At 37.2% G+C, this 16,012-nt stretch overlaps 1 protein-coding gene across 2 annotated transcripts; it reads left to right on the top strand.

Moving 5' to 3' along the window:
• Positions 1-246: 246 nt before the first annotated feature.
• MOR1 (ARM repeat superfamily protein) lies at positions 247-15,836 on the top strand. Of its 2 annotated transcripts, none has more exons than XM_008225544.2 (54): positions 247-753; positions 844-949; positions 1,040-1,163; positions 1,883-1,962; positions 2,064-2,241; positions 2,331-2,395; positions 2,491-2,573; positions 2,770-2,855; positions 3,030-3,143; positions 3,308-3,427; positions 4,053-4,155; positions 4,347-4,483; positions 4,955-5,020; positions 5,110-5,227; positions 5,323-5,363; positions 5,575-5,646; positions 5,754-5,861; positions 5,964-6,069; positions 7,096-7,208; positions 7,327-7,414; positions 7,540-7,640; positions 7,803-7,910; positions 8,016-8,121; positions 8,200-8,279; positions 8,360-8,509; positions 8,597-8,672; positions 8,760-8,884; positions 8,979-9,089; positions 9,166-9,315; positions 9,440-9,514; positions 9,607-9,682; positions 9,758-9,867; positions 9,961-10,059; positions 10,138-10,212; positions 10,310-10,405; positions 10,490-10,591; positions 10,693-10,794; positions 10,916-11,098; positions 11,196-11,307; positions 11,437-11,513; positions 11,601-11,680; positions 11,994-12,056; positions 12,196-12,322; positions 12,543-12,665; positions 12,789-12,866; positions 12,986-13,144; positions 13,232-13,390; positions 13,612-13,709; positions 13,811-13,967; positions 14,060-14,176; positions 14,272-14,367; positions 14,504-14,575; positions 14,694-14,970; positions 15,095-15,836. In XM_008225544.2, exons 1-54 carry the CDS (start codon positions 594-596, stop codon positions 15,349-15,351), a joined length of 6,045 nt encoding a protein of 2,014 aa, XP_008223766.2. In that variant the 5' UTR covers positions 247-593; the 3' UTR covers positions 15,352-15,836. The 2 variants fall into 2 exon arrangements, with proteins under 2 accessions (XP_008223766.2, XP_088900896.1); XM_089044770.1 differs by having other exon boundaries at positions 12,543-12,669; positions 12,793-12,866.
• The last annotated feature ends 176 nt before the right edge of the window (positions 15,837-16,012 follow it).

The following is a 16,012-nucleotide window of genomic DNA, read 5'->3' as shown; positions in this document are numbered from 1 at the left end:
ATGTTAACCACCCAAAACTGACGTCACGAGCACAGGGCTAGCATCCTGTGCGCGACAGTCGCAGCTCCATACCGTGGAGCTCGTGCAAGAGCGGCCTTTAATTTGAAATAAAAGGTCAAAATCGAGACACCACAACGGGGAAACTCTAATCGCACGGCCAGAAAATTTCAAAAGAAATTGAAAAAAATTAGAACGGCTGCCGTCTAAAATAAGCCAAACAGCAACAGCGGCATTTCTTCTCTCCTCGATTGGGCTCTCGCTCTCTCTTCCTCTCTTGCCCAACACTCTCATTTGTTAAAATCTCTCACTCTTAACAAAATTAGGTTTCGTTTCAAATTCCTTGTTCAAAATTCTGGATCCCGATCTACCTTTTCATCTTCCTTGGAAGACTGACACCCGAGCGGTTCGATCTATTTCTTTATCCCCAACAGGGACATAATTTTCTCTGTTGCAATCGACCCGTCGTATCGTGTCTATTCTTTTGAGTTCGCTCTCTCTATATCTGCATTTGCATTTGCATTTGTGCAGATCAGATTGTTAGGGTACAGAGGGATTTTTGTTTCTCTCTGAATTTTTCAATTTTTTTTTGAAAAATGTCGGAGGAAGAGAAATTATTGAAGGAGGCGAAAAAATTGCCTTGGGATGATCGGCTTTTCCACAAGAACTGGAAGGTGAGGAACGAGGCCAACATTGACTTGGCCGCTCTCTGCGACTCCATCGCCGATCCCAAGGACCCTCGCCTTCGTGAATTTGGTAAGAGATAAATTTTCATTGCTGGTCATGAACGCTCTGCATTTTGCATTTTGTTTTTACAGTTTTTTTGTGTTTGGTTGTTTTGGTCAGGTCCGCTTTTTAGAAAGACTCTGGTGGATTCTAATTCGCCGGTGCAAGAGAAGGCGCTCGATGCATTGGTTGCTTTTTTAAGAGCTGCGGATGCTGATGCCGGAAGGTTAATTAATTTTATTTTTCTTCTTATTTTAATTTGGTTTTTAACAAGCCTTTGTTTGGATTTGTTAGCTTAACGTTTATGTATTTGCAGATATGGTAAGGAAGTTTGTGATGCGATTGTGGCGAAATGCCTCACTGGTAGGCCGAAGACGGTGGAGAAGGCTCAAGCTGCATTTATGCTTTGGGTTGAATTGGAGGCTGTGGACGCTTTCTTAGTACGTTATGCAGCATAACTTATGCTTTTTGGTTGTTTGAATAAAAATAATATGCTCCATTAAGAGAACGAGCAATTGGCATAAAGATCTCTATTATGTGAAGTGTTGTAGTTACTAGTCTCACAATTTGGAGTGTTTTTTATGTTATGACAGTTCGCAAGTGAACTCTGATATAATGTAGTATTAGTAGTAGCAGCAGCAGTAAGATGTCAAGCGTTGGTGGTTGTTTCGTTGAATTTGATTAGTCCTTGCAGTTTTTTCTTAATTTTGATCATGTGGCTTGAAGGGCTTGTTAACTACAGACATATGGTCTAAGTTTCAATATCAAAATTTGGCAGCAGGCATTTTATGTGCAATAGAATGTGGGCATTGCCTTATTGTGGTTGGAAGTTCAGCTTATTCCTGGTCTGTGTGTAGGCATATATGTACTTTAGACGAGAGAAAGGAAGGGAGAAGGGGGTTGGGGGAGGCTTATTGGGTTGGAGTATGTAAATCAAGTCAGGCATCTATACACCAGAGTAGGTTGTTTATTTGGTGTCTAGAGCAATTGAAAACTGGCATGGAATAAGGTTGGGATTATTTGTGTGGAATGTAATTAATTAATTTAGTATGTTTACTGTGTTTGGTGTGCTGATGAAATCTTGGGATAGTCATATTTCCAATTGCTATTGTTGATCAATTTTCTTGGGGACCTTTACGATGGTTGTGGTTTGTTGTAGGATGCCATGGAGAAAGCAATAAAAAACAAAGTTTCCAAAGCTGTTGTGCCTGCAATTGATGTCATGTTTCAGGCCTTAAGGTTTTCCCACATATTTTTTTTTTTTTTGCTTTTGTGAAAACTATTTTTCAATTCTTTTACTTGATTCTCTAACTGGTATGCATTATTACTTGCTGTAATAGTGAATTTGGAGCAAAAGTTGTTCCTCCAAAAAGGATTTTGAAGATGCTTCCTGAACTATTTGACCATCAAGATCAACATGTTCGTGCATCTTCTAAAGGACTTACTCTTGAGCTTTGTCGTTGGATAGGAAAAGACCCTGTAAAATCAATATTGTTTGAGAAGATGAGGGATACAATGGTATGCTAAGTATTTTTATGTTGTGTGTACCGTTTTGTCAATTTTTCTTGGGAAAACGAATAATTACATGTCCACTTTTTTGGTTGAAGAAAAAAGAGTTGGAGGCTGAGCTCGCAAATGTTACAGGGACAGCCAGGCCATCTCGCAAAATCAGGTGAAAACTTTGTTGGTAATGTGTTTTAACTGAAGCCAGAACACATCTATTTTGTTGTATATCTTAAGCTAGATTATTTTAATTCTATTTATTAGATCCGAGCAAGACAAGGAGCCAGAAAGGGAAGCTGTTTCTGAAGTTGTTGGTCCTGGTCCTTCTGACGAATCTACAGCTGATGGTATGTGATTGACTCTTGGGACTTTTAGATGCTTTTCCTTTTGAAAATGATATTTTAGTACAGTATTTAGATATTGTTGTGTTGGATGGGAGAAAAGAATCTTATATGCCAGGCTTCTAGGCATCGCAGTGCGATTTTTGATTTTTTTGTTCTTTCACATTTTCTCATACTTATCTCAATATTTCATGATTGTCAGCTCCTCCGGAAATAGATGAATACGAGCTTGTTGATCCTGTTGATATATTGACTCCATTGGAGAAGTCTGGATTTTGGGACGGAGTGGTCAGTGTTATCTCCCTATCCTAACGTGTAGCTATTTGTGTTTCATAGTGAATGTGAATTTGATGCTACATTCATCAGAAAATGTGACATCAAATTGTGGTTTTTAACTTTTCAAGTTATGCATGTTGTCTTCCTATGCTGCTTATTGTTGTCAATTTTGTCACTGTGCTCTAGAAAGCTACGAAGTGGTCAGAGAGAAAGGAGGCTGTTGCAGAGCTAACCAAGCTTGCTTCCACTAAAAGAATTGCTCCTGGTGATTTTACAGAAATCTGTCGGACATTAAAGAAGGTATTTTTTGTACTTCAGTTGAAGCAACTATTTTTATCTTCCACCCACCTCAACATTGTACTTTTTGCATGATATTGCCTATGGAACTGTACAGATGATGTACTACAAAAGGGATTTTTCTCTCTTCAATCCATTTCTCTCAATGGACTATCATTTTTGTGCAGCTCATAGCAGACGTGAACATCGCTGTTGCAGTTGAAGCTATCCAAGCTATTGGAAATCTTGCCAAGGGTCTAAGAACTCATTTTTCTGGCAGTTCACGTTTTCTGTTACCAGGTTTACTTGTAAGTTTATTTGAATACTTTTGTTTTTTCCTCAGGAAAGGAAGGAGCATTACTATTATAATTTGTTCTGGGAATTGAAACTGACGATCCTTAAATCTCAGTGTTTCGACATTATAAATCAATGCTCTGATCAGATACTACTGTAAAAATCATAGTGTGATGTAAATATTAAGAACAAGGTTACTATTTGTCAGATTTAAAAAAAAAAAAAAAAAAAAAAAAATTTCCTAACTGTGTGAGAGATACATGGTAATTCAAATGTTGTATTTGAGATTTTGTTTTAGCCTTGATTATGTTTTTTTTAAAAGAAACTTAAAGATTAGTTGTGTCTTTGATTGTTTTCAATTTAAAATTTAAGCTTTGCATTTGACATCGTTGTTTATAGTTTGCACTCTTGATATTGCCATGCATGCTCTGATGTTTGTATGCTTCCAAGTTTTCATTCTTCATGTAGGCTACCTTTTCCTCTTTACTTCTCTTTGTCATGTATTATGAATGGTAGTGTGCAAACGATCTTTCTTCTTTATTGATTTATTTCCGAGGATAGCTTATTGAGTGTATTTTACAGTATATTATTAGAGTATCCATAATTCAATACTTGCCTTTTTTTGTTGTCTATTTGTAGGAAAAATTGAAAGAGAAAAAGCCAACTCTGTCTGAGGCACTTACCCAAACTCTTCAAGCAATGCATACAGCTGGATGCTTAAATCTTGTTGACATTGTTGAAGGCAGGTTTTATATTTTTTTCTCAGTAACTTATGTATCAATTATACACTTTAATTTTGTTTGTGTTGCTTGTTTCATTTATAGCTTCTTGGTATTGATTATTGTCTGAATTTACAGTATATGTGAGGGCAGACGTAACTCTTTTGGTAGGCTGTGATTGAGGTTAAAGTTTTATGAATTCTTTTTATTGCAGATATTAAGACGGCAGTGAAAAATAAAGTGCCTCTTGTGCGTTCATTGACTTTGAACTGGGTAACATTTTGTATTGAAACAAGCAACAAGGCTGTTGTTCTGAAGTTACACAAGGATTACGTTCCTATCTTTATGGAGGTCAGTGCATTCTCGCCAAAATGTCTGATGTTTTTCACCTCCTTTTTAGGCTTACAGTTTTGTCTTATTTTTTGGTTGAAAATTTATTTTGTAACCTTGTGTAATATGATTTTTATGTTCCTGATGCTGCCATATATGTGCTAAAAAAAAAAGGAAGGAAAAACTTTCAATTTTAGAGTGGGGGTTGAATTTTTCTTGTCTGCAGGATTTGGATTGTCCTGTTTACAGTTTTGCATGGTGTTGGAATTTGGATTAGTCAGTTTTAAATTTTTTAATAGATAATTGGGAATATCATAAAAACCAATCCCATGACCTATATTACTGATTAGAAAAATTAAGTATAGATGCAAACCTATTAGAATAACGACATTTTCTTTTAGCATGGATTTGAACTGCATGATGCTATTACTTTTTTTTTTCAATTATATAGTTGTATGTAATTGCTAAAAACAAACAATCTGAACGTTCCAGTGCCTCCAAGATGGAACCCCAGATGTGCGGGATGCAGCCTTTTCAGCTTTGGCAGCAATAGCGAAGGTAGTATGTTCAGTGCATTAACTGATTTATGTTTTGATTTTAAATACTGACATAGTTTTTTTCATCTCCACCATGTTCATTTCCTTTAGTTGGTTGGTATGAGGCCTTTGGAGAGGTCACTGGAGAAGCTTGATGATGTTAGAAGAAAGAAGCTCTCTGAAATGATTATGGGTTCTGAAGGTGGTACATCCACGAGTGCAAGCTCAGGTTTGTGTTCTGTTTTGGTACTTGTAGTCATTAAATCTCTTCTTTGCTTAATGCGATGTTTTCTCACTTTGCTTCTGTACTTCACGATATGCCAGCCACAGTCAAAAGCTCTGGGGTTACTGCACCTTCTCTGGAGGTGGGTTTCTTGTCTTTCAGTTTAGGGATGAAGCTTCTGTTGCCTATGCTTATAGAATGTGGTTACACTACAGTGTGGTTGTTGTGATGCCTTTTATTTTACCTTTGGTATTATATAATTGGACATATCCTGTTACATCTTTTCAATTGTTAGAAAACTGTTTTGGATGCCAGACTTATAATGGCTTATATGTTGATCAAATTATATGCAGACTTCGGACAGTTCATTTGTTCGAAGGTCAGCTGCGAGTATGCTTAGTGGGAAGAGGCCAGTTCAGGCAGCTGTGAGTTCATTTTAGCTATTTTTAATTTTTGGTTACCTGTTTTGAAACTATCGTTGGATTATTATATCCTCAATATGTTTCCAGACTGATGCATTTTTTTTAATTAGCCTGGCAAACAAAAAGGGGGATCTGTTAAATCAGGTGGCAGTAAGAAAGTAGATACAACTGTACAGCCAAAAGCTTCCAAGTTAGTTGAAACCCCTGAAGATGTTGAGGTAATGTACTTTTTGGCTGTGAGATTGCCCTCATTCATTTCCTAGTAACATTTTAAAAAGATGTTTTCTGTACTGCACCTTTTGGTTTGTGAAATGTTGCAGCCAGCAGAAATGAGTCTTGAAGAAATTGAAAGCAGATTAGGGGATCTTATACAAGCAGATACCATCTCTCAATTAAAGAGCTCTGCATGGAAAGAACGGCTTGAAGGTTGGTGATGATACTGATTCATCAATGAATACGATTATGACATGAAAAGCATTTGCTTCGTGTTTCTAAAATTATTTATCTATTGTTATCTTTTGCACTAAAAGATTAATTTAAAGGCAAAGCATTCATTGTTTATTTGACATTTTCATCGCCTCATGGATGCTTTTGGCGATATGTGCATGTGTATTTGTTTAGTATGTAATTACTCCTAGTTATATGTTACGTAATATTGAGAGTTGGAATTCCACTTCGGGGAATTAAAGCCTTTCCTATTAGTTTAATGATCTTAGGCTTCTTTTCCCATTGCCAACTGGTGGTTTTGGGTTGCATGCTCACATTCTAATATGGTATAAGAGCAGGCCATTCACATTTTTGGCCCCATAGCCACACACATGTGCTCCACTTCACCCAATATGTGTTTGGATTGGGTGACGCCACATGTGATTGGGCGTGTTGATAGTGTGAATACCACATAGGGGACTTAAAGCTTGGTTAATAGTTTAAATGATCTTGGGTCTCTTCACCTTTTGCCAATTGGTTTTGGGTTGGATGCTCACATTTAATAACTAATGGCTTGAACTGTCATTATTTCATCTGATGGTAGCCTAATGTCATGAATTTACGTCATGATCTAGGTGCTGAAGCTATGCCTTTTTACCTTCTTTGCCTTCTGAAGTAATGTTATGCTGATGAGTTGTATTGCAAGTAGGAAAGGTACCCAGCCCAGTACCAATTGTTCAATTTATGTTTAGGTTTTTCTACTTTGATACTAGAAAACATTTCTTCTTGAGCAGGAATAAGGGATATGATACTTTTAAAATCACAAGTTTCATGTTAATTTATTTCATTGTATTATTTATGTAATATTTTCTTCAGTGCTAAACTACTTTTGATTCTGTTTTGTTGGTGATTTGATGTGTTTTGTGTTGTTTTGTGTCTTTTATGGTCCATTCACATGGTTGATGGTCCCATCGTTTCCATGCAATATTCTGGTTGACTTTTAACTATGATTTGATTTTGGGGCAGCCATATCCTCATTTAAACAACAAGTGGAAGGTCTACAAGACATTGACCAGTCAGTTGAGTTATTGGTTCGTTTACTTTGTGCTGTCCCTGGTTGGAGTGAAAAAAATGTTCAGGTATTTTGTGGTTTTGAATTTGTCGTTTGGCAGATTTAACCTTGTCTTTTGTTGTTTGCTTTCTTCTATAACTGTTGTGATGAAAATATTTTAAGGGCATGTATTTTGATTAATACAGGTTCAGCAACAGGTTATTGAAGTTATCTCTTATATAGCCTCCACTGCAAAAAAGTTTCCTAAGAAATGTGTAGTACTTTGTCTTCTGGGTGAGTGTTCTGTAATTTAGATTAGACATTAGGGTATGAAGCATGCTTTATGTGTCTCCTTGGTTGTTGCTGTGGATGGACAGAGAGTTGTGAACTGGAGCATTTAATGTTATGCACTTTGACAGGTATAAGTGAACGAGTTGCAGATATAAAGACCCGGACACATGCCATGAAGTGCCTCACTGCTTTCTCTGAAGCCATAGGCCCAGGATTTGTTTTTGAAAGAGTAAGTTCTGTTGTGATTCTTCCAAGTAGGCGAAGTTGTGTTATAGTTTTATTCTGGATGTCTTTTTCTTTTTCCTGATGCACAGATGCCTAAACTTATATTTATGAGCATGTGATTTATTTTGCTCGGTCTCTAATGATTGTTTAGTATTTCTGTTTGTAGTTATACAAAATTATGAAAGAGCACAAGAACCCTAAGGTTCTGAGCGAGGGAATATTGTGGATGGTTTCCGCTGTTGATGATTTTGGTGTCTCACATTTGAAACTTAAGGTTTTTACATTTCTTTCTGATTCTGCTGATTTTATTTTCCATTATCAATTTCAACAATTTATTATTACTTAGTTTGTTAGATAAAGAGGATATTATGTTTTACAGGATTTGATTGATTTTTGTAAAGAAACTGGACTGCAGTCCAGTGCTGCTGCTACTAGGAATTCTACTATTAAGCTTTTGGGGGCTATACATAAATTCGTTGGTCCAGGTGACTATTCATTTTAGTTTGGATGCTCCATATACGTCAGTTTCATTTTGGTGCTTCTAAGATTTATATCCCTTGCAGATATTAAAGGGTTTCTTAATGATGTTAAACCTGCACTACTTAGTGCACTGGAAGCCGAGTATGAAAAAAATCCTTTTGAGGTATTCCAAATTGATAGTCCAAAATTGCATACATCAGTTTTTCTTGTTATGGATAACCCACGTTCTTTATTATTTTCCAGGGTGCTTCCGTGGTTCTGAAGAGAAATGTTCGGGCAACAGAATCTACTTCATCTGTCTCTGCTGGTGGGTTAGATAGCCTTCCACGTGAAGATATTAGTGGAAAGATCACGCCTACTCTGCTGAAGAGCTTGGAGAGTCCTGATTGGAAGGTCTGTTATATGCGTGTGACAGTTGCTTCGAGAAACTTGTCATTCATTTGATGTCATATTGAATGTGTTTATTTTTGCTTTTTCCAGGTTCGCTTGGAGTCAATTGAAGCTGTAAATAAAATTTTGGAAGAGGCTAATAAGCGCATCCAGCCAACTGGAACTGGTACAAAACATCTATATTATGTTACCTGCTTCTACATAATCTCTCCATTCAATTTCTTGATGACTATATATTTTTTTATACTTCCAGTGGAGTTGTTTGGTGCCTTAAGGGCCCGCTTGTATGATAGCAATAAGAACTTGGTCGCTGCGACTCTAACGGCTGTTGGTAATGTTGCATCTGCAATGGGAGCACCAGTTGAAAAGTTCAGCAAGGTTTGTTTATTATTAAATTGGGAACTACTTACGTTACTTAGCTGTTATTTTGTCTTTAAGACAGTTGGACTTTAGCATGAACTGTTACTTGCAGGGCATTCTGTCAGATGTTTTGAAATGTTTAGGAGACAATAAGAAACATATGAGAGAATGCACTTTAACAACATTAGACTCATGGCTCTCTGCTGTTCATCTTGATAAAATGGTTAGTGTTTTTTTATTTCTACTCAGGTTTTGGAATTTTAGTTGCATGTCAGGCATTGTAACAGTTGTTGTTGCAGGTTCCTTATATTACAGCAGCAATATCAGAAACCAAGCTTGGTGCAGAAGGGCGCAAAGATCTTTTTGAGTGGTTGACAAGACAGCTTTCTGGGTTAAGTGATTGTTCTGATGCTGTTCATCTTCTAAAACCAGCTTCTTCTGCTCTGATGGTAAATGTTAATGGATATTTATTTATTTATCATGAGAAAATCTACGCTTAAAGTCTCAGCTTCCTCTGCTATGACAGATATCACTCACTTATGAAATTACTTGAATGTCTGGAATCTCTTATAGGATAAATCCTCAGACGTCCGTAAAGCAGCCGAGACATGCATTTCTGAAATTTTGAGAGTTAGTGGACGTGAATCAGTAAGTGTACTATAAAACACTGGTGTTTTTTTTTTCTTTTTGTGTATCAATTGATTATCTTCTCGTTTTATTTGTTTATGCTACTGGTTCAGGTTGAGAAGAGTTTGAGAGATATTCAGGGGCCAGCTTTAGCTCTTGTTGAGCGATTGAAGCCTGGGTCTTTTCAAGGTGCGTTTGCTGATTTCTTTGCTCTGATGTTTTTGCTTGTGTTGTTTTAAAGTAATTTGAATTGTTTCCTCTTAGAATCTTTTGAGTCAAGAGCAATATCGATGGGCCCAACTTCCAAAAGCATTTCAAAGGCTGGAAAATCTGCTTCCAATGGAGTTTTGAAGCATGGAAGCAAAGCTACTTCAGTATGTTCCTCTGACGTACTTGACGGCATTTAGTTTTTCATTTCTTATGTATTGGTATCAGCATAATAATTGATTGTTCTATGAATTGCAAAGAGGACCATTGCAACAAAAGGATCAAGGCTGGATTCAATAATGTCCCAAGATATAGCTGTCCAGTCACAGGCCTTGATAAGTGTTAAAGATTCAATTAAGGTATGTATAGCAATAGCATGGATTTTTAACTTGCATACTAGTTTTGGGTTTAGTGATGAATAGTCATTTGAACTGCAGGAGGATAGAGAGAAATTGGTGGTTAGGAAGTTTAAGTTTGAAGAGCCACGGCCAGAACAGATTCAAGATCTTGAGGTTTGTACCTGTCCAGGTTTCACATAATAATTTCTTGTTTTTGTTGCTGTCATTGATGTTATGCTTATATGTGAACTTTTGCTTGCATTTTAAGCAGAATGATATGACAAAGTATCTTAGAGAGGATTTGCATAGGCGACTTCTTAGTCCAGATTTTAAGAAGCAAGTTGAAGGGCTTGAGATGCTGCAGAAGGTGTTTTTCTGTCATTCCTAATATCTTGATTTGTTTTGGATATGTCTGCATAGTTTTACCAATATTTTATCGTATGCATTCCAGGCACTTCCAACCATTAAAAAAGAGATTATTGAAATTTTGGATATACTGCTAAGGTGGTTTGCTTTACAATTTTGTAAATCGAACACAACATGTCTGTTAAAGGTATGGTATATGTTTCTTTTATCCATTCTTCTCTCCTTGGTTTTTAAGTCTGATGGTCTTTAAGTTTGTTGCTTTCTAACCACCTCTCTTGTGATTCTTAGGTGCTGGAATTTCTACCTGACCTTTTTGATAGCTTTAGAGATGAGGCATACACGTTGACTGAGTCAGAAGCAGCCATATTCTTTCCATGCTTGATAGAGAAGGTTTTTTATTTTGTTAAAAGTTGATAGTATGACTTCTGAATATTTCTGAATTTAATAGAAAGCTCGGGCCTCTGTTGCATTATTCGATCTCACTTATGGTCTGCTGAATCTTGTGTTGCAGCTCGGGCATAACATAGAGAAAGTACGAGAAAAAATGCGGGAGTTGACCAAACAAATTGTTCAGGCATATACTGCAGCAAAAAGTTTCCCTTATATTTTGGAGGGCATGCATTCTAAGAACAACCGAACTCGAATTGAGTGTGCTGATCTTGTTGGATATTTGATTGATCATCATGTAGCTGAGGTAAGCGTGTGTGTGTTTGTCTGTTAAAATATGATCTTATATGATACGTTTTTATCTGGTTGTGGTATAGAATGCTTACATCTACTTTTTCTGACAGATTAGTGGACAACTAAAGTCTTTGCAAACTGTTGCCAACTTGACCGCAGAAAGAGACGGTGAAATTAGGAAAGCTGCTTTAAATACTCTGGCTACCGGTTATAAGATTCTTGGTATGTTGTGATGCCACGTAATCAGTGTAAAGTTTTCAGCCATAACTTAAAAATAATTGATAATGTGTGCCACAGGTTTTTACTGATGTAATATGCTCTCTTAGCAAGCAATTTCTTTTTTCATCTTAGGTGAGGACATATGGAGATATGTCCGGAAGTTAACAGATGCTCAGAAAAGTATGTTAGATGATCGGTTTAAGTGGAAGGTCCGTATATATTTATGCTTTCTATTAAGTTTAAACATATGATGTGATTTGTTTCTGTTTCCATTAATTAGTATTGTTTTATTTTAGGTTCGAGAAATGGAGAAAAGGAACGAAGGAAAGCCTGGCGAAGCTAGGGCTTCTCTGAGGCGTTCTGTCAGGGAAATTGGGTACATGATTTTATTGCTTTTGCAGCCTAATGTTGGTGCTATTTTACTGTTGTCCAAGTCCACTGGCTAGGTTCAATAGTTTATAATCCCAGTAGTGTACAGTTTACATGTTGATAGAAGATAAGGAAGTTAACAATTCAGTTAGAAAGAAGGAACTTCATAGTGCAGGCAGTCTTTTTTTTTTTTCTCAAGTGGTTACTAGTTTGCACGACCTACAACTGCCATAAATTAATTCTTTAATTTTGGGGTTACAATTATGTCATTAGTTTATTGCTTAACTAAAGTTGCTTATCTTATCTTTATTTGTCATTAGGTCTGATGTAGCAGAGCAAAGTGGGGAGGTTACACGGTCTGTTTCTGGTCCAGCACTTTCTAGGTATTTCAAAATTTAATTTAATTTATTTAAATTTTTTAATTCCTTTAATTTCTATGAAGAAAGGTCATGCTTCAATTTCTTTCCCAGTGTAGTTATTTTCTAATTGTTGTGGTATATGATGTTGATATCATCCTTCTAGGAGAAACTTTGGCCATTCTGAGCCTCACATGGAGAGCCAACTGATGCCCCATGGACTTTCTGGTGCCAATGGCCCAACAGACTGGAATGAAGCTTTGGATATCATTTCTTTTGGTTCTCCTGAGCAGGTGTGGAACTTAGCTTGTTTAGGTGTTATTTTTTGGATGTGGTAACAATCTATTTCTTATAATCAAAGGGACGTATGCTGTCGTCAAGGTGGTTCTATCTTAATTTGGTTGCTTGTGGGCACTTTCTGTTTGTGGGTTGTTGGGTGTTTTCATCTTTCCTTTATTTTGTAATTACTTTCAATTGAAGAACATGCTCTAAGCAAATATGCCTGTGTTCCAGTCGGTTCAAGGAATGAAAGTTGTGTGTCATGAGTTGGCACAGTCGATCAATGATCCAGAAGGCGGTGCTATGGATGAGTTAGTGAGGGATGCCGATAGACTTGTTTCTCGCTTAGCGGATAAGGCAAGTACAGTAACAGTTCAGTTGATAACAGACACTTCTACTCATGCCTTCGTCCCCTTTTTTTCGAACTCTGGTTTTTTTGAAAGCTATAACCCTTTCCCCTTCCTTTTATTCTTCAAATAGGTAGCCAAGACTTTTGAATTCAGTTTGACAGGAGCTTCATCTAGGTCTTGTAAATATGTCCTGAACACTCTTATGCAGGTAAATTTACTATCTAATGATTGTGTGGCAGTCATGATCTTCATTTACCAATGTAAAACATTATTAGTCCTTTTGAACATTTTGTCCTTAGCATGCTGATTTTATCGAATTTTCTGCAGACATTTCAAAATAAAAGACTTGCTTATGCTGTGAAGGAAACTACTCTTGACAGTCTAATCACTGAGCTCCTGCTGTGGCTTTTGGATGAGAGGGTTCCCCATATGGATGATGGCAGCCAACTTCTGAAAGCGTTGAATGTCTTGATGCTAAAGATTCTGGTTAAGATTTACTGGTTTTCTGCGTTGGTTGTCCCATAGGAGTTTTTGGTCTATTACATCAGTTATAACTATGGTTTCTACATGCAGGATAACGCAGATCGAACTTCATCCTTTGTTGTTCTCATCAATCTCTTACGTCCTTTAGATCCCTCAAGATGGCCATCACCCGCTTCAAATGAAACATTTGCTTCCAGAAACCAGAAGTTCTCTGATCTGGTTGTCAAATGTTTAATCAAACTTACAAAGGTATTGTTTAATACTTGGCCTTCTATTCAGCTTCTCTTTTCATTAGTAGTGTGTCTGTCAAAATGTATCCCATATGCACATGCATGCATCAACTCTAATTTTCTTGGTTGCCATATTATCCTGTTGCCGTTTGATATATGATATGTGCTAATAAATATATAGTCTTTTTATGAATTAGATAATCTTTGGGTCTTTCTGAAGTTTTACTTTCTCTGCTGCAGGTTCTTCAAAGCACAATATATGAGGTCGATCTGGACCGCATCCTTCAAAGCATATATTTGTACCTACAGGACTTGGGGATGGAAGAAATTAGGAGAAGGTATTCTTCAAAATGATTCCTAACCCCCTCCCTCCTAGTTCCTTTTCATGCACTAATCTTCTCTCCTGTATTGTGAAAAATAAAAATAAAAATCATAATAGAGCCGGTACTGATGACAAACCATTGCGCATGGTCAAAACTGTTCTACATGAGCTTGTGAAGCTTCGTGGAGCTGCAATTAAAAGTCACCTTTCTATGGTTCCTATAGACATGAAACCACAGCCAATAATTCTCGACTACATTGATTTGAATCTTGAGGTAATAATTGAATTAAATACTCCCACTTTTATTTATACAAAGACACTGGATTTATTTATTTTATTTTATTTGCCTTTTGTACAACATGGCAGACTTTAGCTGCAGCAAGGATGTTGACATCAACTGGGTCTGGGGGCCAAACTCATTGGGGTGATTCAGCTGCCAACAATCCCTCATCTGCGACACATTCTGCTGATGCACAGTTAAAGGTCGAACTGCAACAGTTTCAATATTTATGAATCTCTTTAAAAAGGTTATATTTTTTCTTTTGTTCAAAATTTGTTTGGTTCTGTTCCACTTTCAGCAAGAACTTGCTGCCATATTCAAGAAGATTGGCGACAAGCAGACTTGCACCATTGGTCTGTATGAGTTATATCGCATAACCCAGCTCTACCCCAAAGTAAGTAATTGATGTTTCAATAGCATTTTAAGAGATATTGACTTGATCTAAGTTTTTGCCTCCTGTTTTGCATGTCATTGGCTTTTTTGCATGGATCTTTCTTCTGTTTATGAATTTTGTTATATATGTATTTCAGGTTGATATATTTTCTCAGCTCCAAAATGCTAGTGAGGCTTTCCGGACGTATATTAGAGATGGTTTGATGCAGGTCAGTATCATCATTACTTCCCGTAAAATGTTCCGTCCGGCCCACACTTGATGTTGATGATTCCTGAAAGAGGAACTTAGGTTTCCTTTCCATGAAAATAAATTACATTTTATTACAGATGGAGAAGAATGCTGCAGCTGGAAGGACGCCTTCAAGCTTGCCAATGCCAACTCCTCCCCCAGCCTCTCTGAGTGTTTCTTCCCCTGAATTTGCACCCCTGTCACCCGTACACACAAATTCCTTAGTTGATTCAAAATCATTAAATGTGAAATCTGAACCAACTAGCTTTAATCTACCACCATCATATACTGAAGAGAACAGGCTGAATAATGCCACTAGAGGTCTCGCTGAAAACTCAATGGTCGACCAAAGGAATGAGAGATATATTAGTGGAGGTAATTAATTGTACTAATGTTTTTTCCTTTACCCCCCCAGCTTCTCTGAGTGTTTCCCTGAATTTGCACCCCCACATCCATGATTCTTGTTTTTTGTATTGACCTGTCATCTTGGGAACTGCAGTCACGAGTGGAACCTTAGATGCGATTAGAGAAAGGATGAAGAGCATGCAATTAGCAGCATCTGCTGGGAACCTGGATCAAGAAACAAGACCGTTAATGTATGTGAGTGACAACGTAAACCAGGTTGTCTCTGGTCAGATTCCTCGTGCGTCAGAGAATCCCCTCCAGAGTGGGGTTCTCCCTATGGATGAGAGGGCATTATCTGGGCTTCAAGCCCGGATGGAGAGACTAAAAAGTGGGACCATCGAGCCCCTTTGAAAAGAAGACGATTCCCGAGCATTTGCTTGTCACGACCCTATCACACCTCTATTCTTGAAAATGGCAATGATGCAGTGCTGTGCAAGTTGAGTTGCGGCTTCAGTACTGGTTTCTCATTGCAACTTAAGATGTTGTGGCAGAGTTTTGGGGAAGTAGGCCAACATGTGCTATTGGCTTATCGTATACTGAGATTGCGTGTCTAATTTGGCATTTGTAAATTGTAGAGGAAGCTTTTACTTGGGAAATATGAGTCGTTGCTTTCATTTAATACCAGCCCAGCATAGACCACATTTCTTAGATCCTGAAATTTTTGGCACAGTTGTTTTGGGATGTAGCACTGTCGTGCTATCGGCGTAATTTTTTAATTTTTACTACAATTGGTTTGTCTAGCAATTTGGCTCTGTATATTGTTTTATAAGCTTAGGCCTTGACAATTATGACACCTTGCTTTTATTTAATACAAGTGCATACAACTTTTCCTGGTCGATTCATTTTTGGACATTATTTTTTTCCATTCAGACCGACTCCAACTTCGCTTTTATTTTTTAAATAATGGGTTTTTATATCTGTCATAAGCCGTTAGAAATTTTCTAACATTTTGCCCTGTTTGGTGGGCTGGACTAGACCAGACTTTTTAATTAAAATGGACTAAAATCCTATC

Source organism: Prunus mume, linkage group LG2, assembly GCF_029339155.1.
Source record: "Prunus mume cultivar Tortuosa linkage group LG2, ASM2933915v1, whole genome shotgun sequence".
Lineage (NCBI taxonomy): Eukaryota > Viridiplantae > Streptophyta > Magnoliopsida > Rosales > Rosaceae > Prunus > Prunus mume.
This window is presented reverse-complemented; position numbering and strand designations above follow the sequence as displayed.